The sequence below is a fragment of the Thalassophryne amazonica genome, chromosome 10 (genome assembly GCF_902500255.1).
Source record: "Thalassophryne amazonica chromosome 10, fThaAma1.1, whole genome shotgun sequence".
NCBI classification, from domain to species: Eukaryota; Metazoa; Chordata; class Actinopteri; order Batrachoidiformes; family Batrachoididae; genus Thalassophryne; species Thalassophryne amazonica.
In genome coordinates, this window is record NC_047112.1 from 91,627,493 (window position 1) to 91,630,151 (window position 2,659).

The 2,659-nt window shown below is 39.6% G+C and overlaps 1 protein-coding gene across 2 annotated transcripts; it reads right to left on the bottom strand.

Moving 5' to 3' along the window:
• Positions 1–429: 429 nt before the first annotated feature.
• gsx2 (GS homeobox 2) lies at positions 430–2,006 on the bottom strand. 2 transcript variants are annotated; one of them, XM_034180858.1, is made up of 3 exons: positions 1,563–2,006; positions 740–1,118; positions 430–697 (listed from the first exon to the last, which is right to left on the bottom strand). In XM_034180858.1, the coding sequence occupies exons 1-2, from the start codon at positions 1,930–1,932 to the stop codon at positions 778–780; spliced, it is 711 nt and encodes a 236-aa protein (XP_034036749.1). In that variant the 5' UTR covers positions 1,933–2,006; the 3' UTR covers positions 430–697; positions 740–777. The 2 variants fall into 2 exon arrangements, with proteins under 2 accessions (XP_034036749.1, XP_034036748.1); XM_034180857.1 differs by having other exon boundaries at positions 740–1,121; positions 1,563–2,005.
• Positions 2,007–2,659: the final 653 nt, after the last annotated feature.

Below are 2,659 nucleotides of genomic sequence, written 5' to 3' on the forward strand. Positions count from 1 at the left end.
GAAATGTCTTTAGAAGTTGTGTTAAATTATATTGTACATTCTATTTATTATATTTACGTGACTGACACAGCAGACACCAATAAAAGGTAACATGACTTTAAATATGAGCATTGTTTCACATGAGCGTGAGAATGTATCCAAATAACATAATTTGGATGCATTCTGACAATCATCTGGAAAGATGAACATATTTCAATGATATCAACTAAACTGATTTTTTTCCAGTGTGCCTGACAATCAGTTTTCCAAAATAACGGACAATCTTACACCATTTATGCGGATTTTATTATAGTTTAATTGAAAAAAGTGTTTCCCGTTCCCCCAAAAGTGCATTGGGTAAAAAACATACACATTTACGTTTACATTGCATTATATACAAATCAATGCAAAATGTGATCAGAAGTTCAGAAATTATCAGGATACATACTGTCACATTGTTGGGTCAAATCATAGTTTTTATTACAATAAATACAGATTTACATAATTTACACATTATAGCGTTTAGCACAGGTTGGCCTTTGCTGTTTTTACGGTTTTGACGCACAACATCACTGTCTCACTAAAAAATAAAACGTATAACATCAGTGCATCAGTCTGTTAAGGGATGTGGGTCATATTTCTAAACGGAACAGCCTGTACATTTTTCCATTTAACAGCAGAATAAACATAGAAACAGTTGACAGATTTTTTTTTTTTTTTTTTTTTTTTTTTTTTTTTTTTTTTTTTTTTTTTTTTTTTTAAGAGCGGAGCAAGTGCAGAGAGACCGAGTCTTTGTTCTCAGACAGGTGACACCTCCTTTTCTTCCGACGTAGAGGCCGGAGACAAAGATTCATCATCCTCTGACCTTGAATAATCTGTGTGACTATTTGCGCACTTGCAGCCGCCGTGCGCGCTCTTTTGCGTGGCTTTCCCCTCCTTCTTGTGCTTGACCCTGCGGTTCTGGAACCAGATTTTCACCTGTTTCTCCGACAGGTTCAAATACGTGGCGATTTCGATTCTTCTGAGTCTCGAAAGGTACATGTTGGTGGAAAACTCCCTCTCCAGCTCCAACAGTTGAGTGCTCGTGAAAGCCGTGCGCATCCTCTTGCCGTTCTGTATGTGGTTGCTCTCAGAAGCACCTGCTGAGAAACGAAAAATGTGACATATTTCTTATCAAAAGCATCAGCGAAACAAATGACGCAAACTTTAAACAACGCAGCCGTGCGTAAAACTCAAATTAACTTTATCCATCGTCGCCGTGCGTAAAGCTGAATTCAGTTTTAGCCAGGACCGCCGTGCGTAAAAGTCAAACTAGCCAGTACCGCCGTGCGTAAAAGTCTATTTAATTTTATCCAGCACCCCCGTACGTAAAAGTCAATTTAACTTTTGCCCGCGCCACTGTGCGTAAAAGTCAAATGGACGTCAGCCAGCACCGCCGGGCAAAAACGTGAATTTAACTTTAGCCAGCATCGCAGTGCGTAAAAGTCAAATTACGTCCGTGCAATTACCCGAAAGTGCAAAGTGCAGAAGTGGTATCGAACAATGTTCTTAGCTGCGCTCTAAGTGACAAACAGGTGTCTTACCGATAGACAGACAGTGGTACCTCCTGGCATCTGTGACGCTGAAGGTGGGCGTACAGACAGATGTATGTCCAGCATGCGCCAGAGTTGGAGACGGGTGATGCGCAATTCTGTGACAGTACTGCGCATCCGTGCCCGAAAACTGACTCTTCAGCATGGGAATGCCGCTGCGGGAGGAGTGGATGTGGGACGTGACGCACAGCGGGCAAACACAGAAAGTCCCGCTTTTTCTTGATGGGCACACAGGCGCAGTCATTACATTTGGAGAGTGCATGCTGATGGGAATCAGAAAGTCTTGCCCTTGAGGTTCCGCGGGTCCTGGTCGCACCGTGTCCTTGATTATTAAAGAATCGACGTAAAAGGACCTCGACATCGTTGCGCTCACTGTTAATAAGTTGTCGCTCCTTGCGCCAAAATGATGGCTGTATCTTATCTGAGCCCCTCGGGATCTCCAAAGGTGCTTATGTTTGATGGTTCAACAAAAGAGACCCCGAAGAGGGTTGGCCCTGCAGCGTCACCCACGTGCGGCTACACTTATTTATATTGTCAACGACCCAAACCCCGTGACGTCTCCCTGGAGCTCCAATCACAAATTTTAGATTTACTCTTTGTATCCTCAAATCTGTGGAACTCTCGGATTTCAGCAAAGTATAACACACCACAGTAATTTTATTCATTTATTTTGTGTATTTTTTTAATTTCCACAACAAAAGCTGTTTTGAAAGTTTAGTGTATTTTATGCTACAATGAATGAATGAATGAATGAATGATTAAAGGAATAAATTAAGAAACAAATTATTATTATTATTATTATTATTATTACTTTTTTTATTATTATACAAATAAATGTGACTGGGTATCCATAGCGTGGAAGCAAAATTCATAAAAGTTATGACACTTCTTCAAGTATAAATTAGAATTCTCAAATTTATAAAGAGGAACTTGTTATTAATCAGAATTTATCAGTCAGGACGGTGACATATACAAATATTGCCAACGCAGAACAATATAAAACAGGTGCAAATTATTTACACATTGATACAAAAGCAGAAAAGATTTTTTTTTCAAATGAAACACATCAGAATTAATATGACAACAAC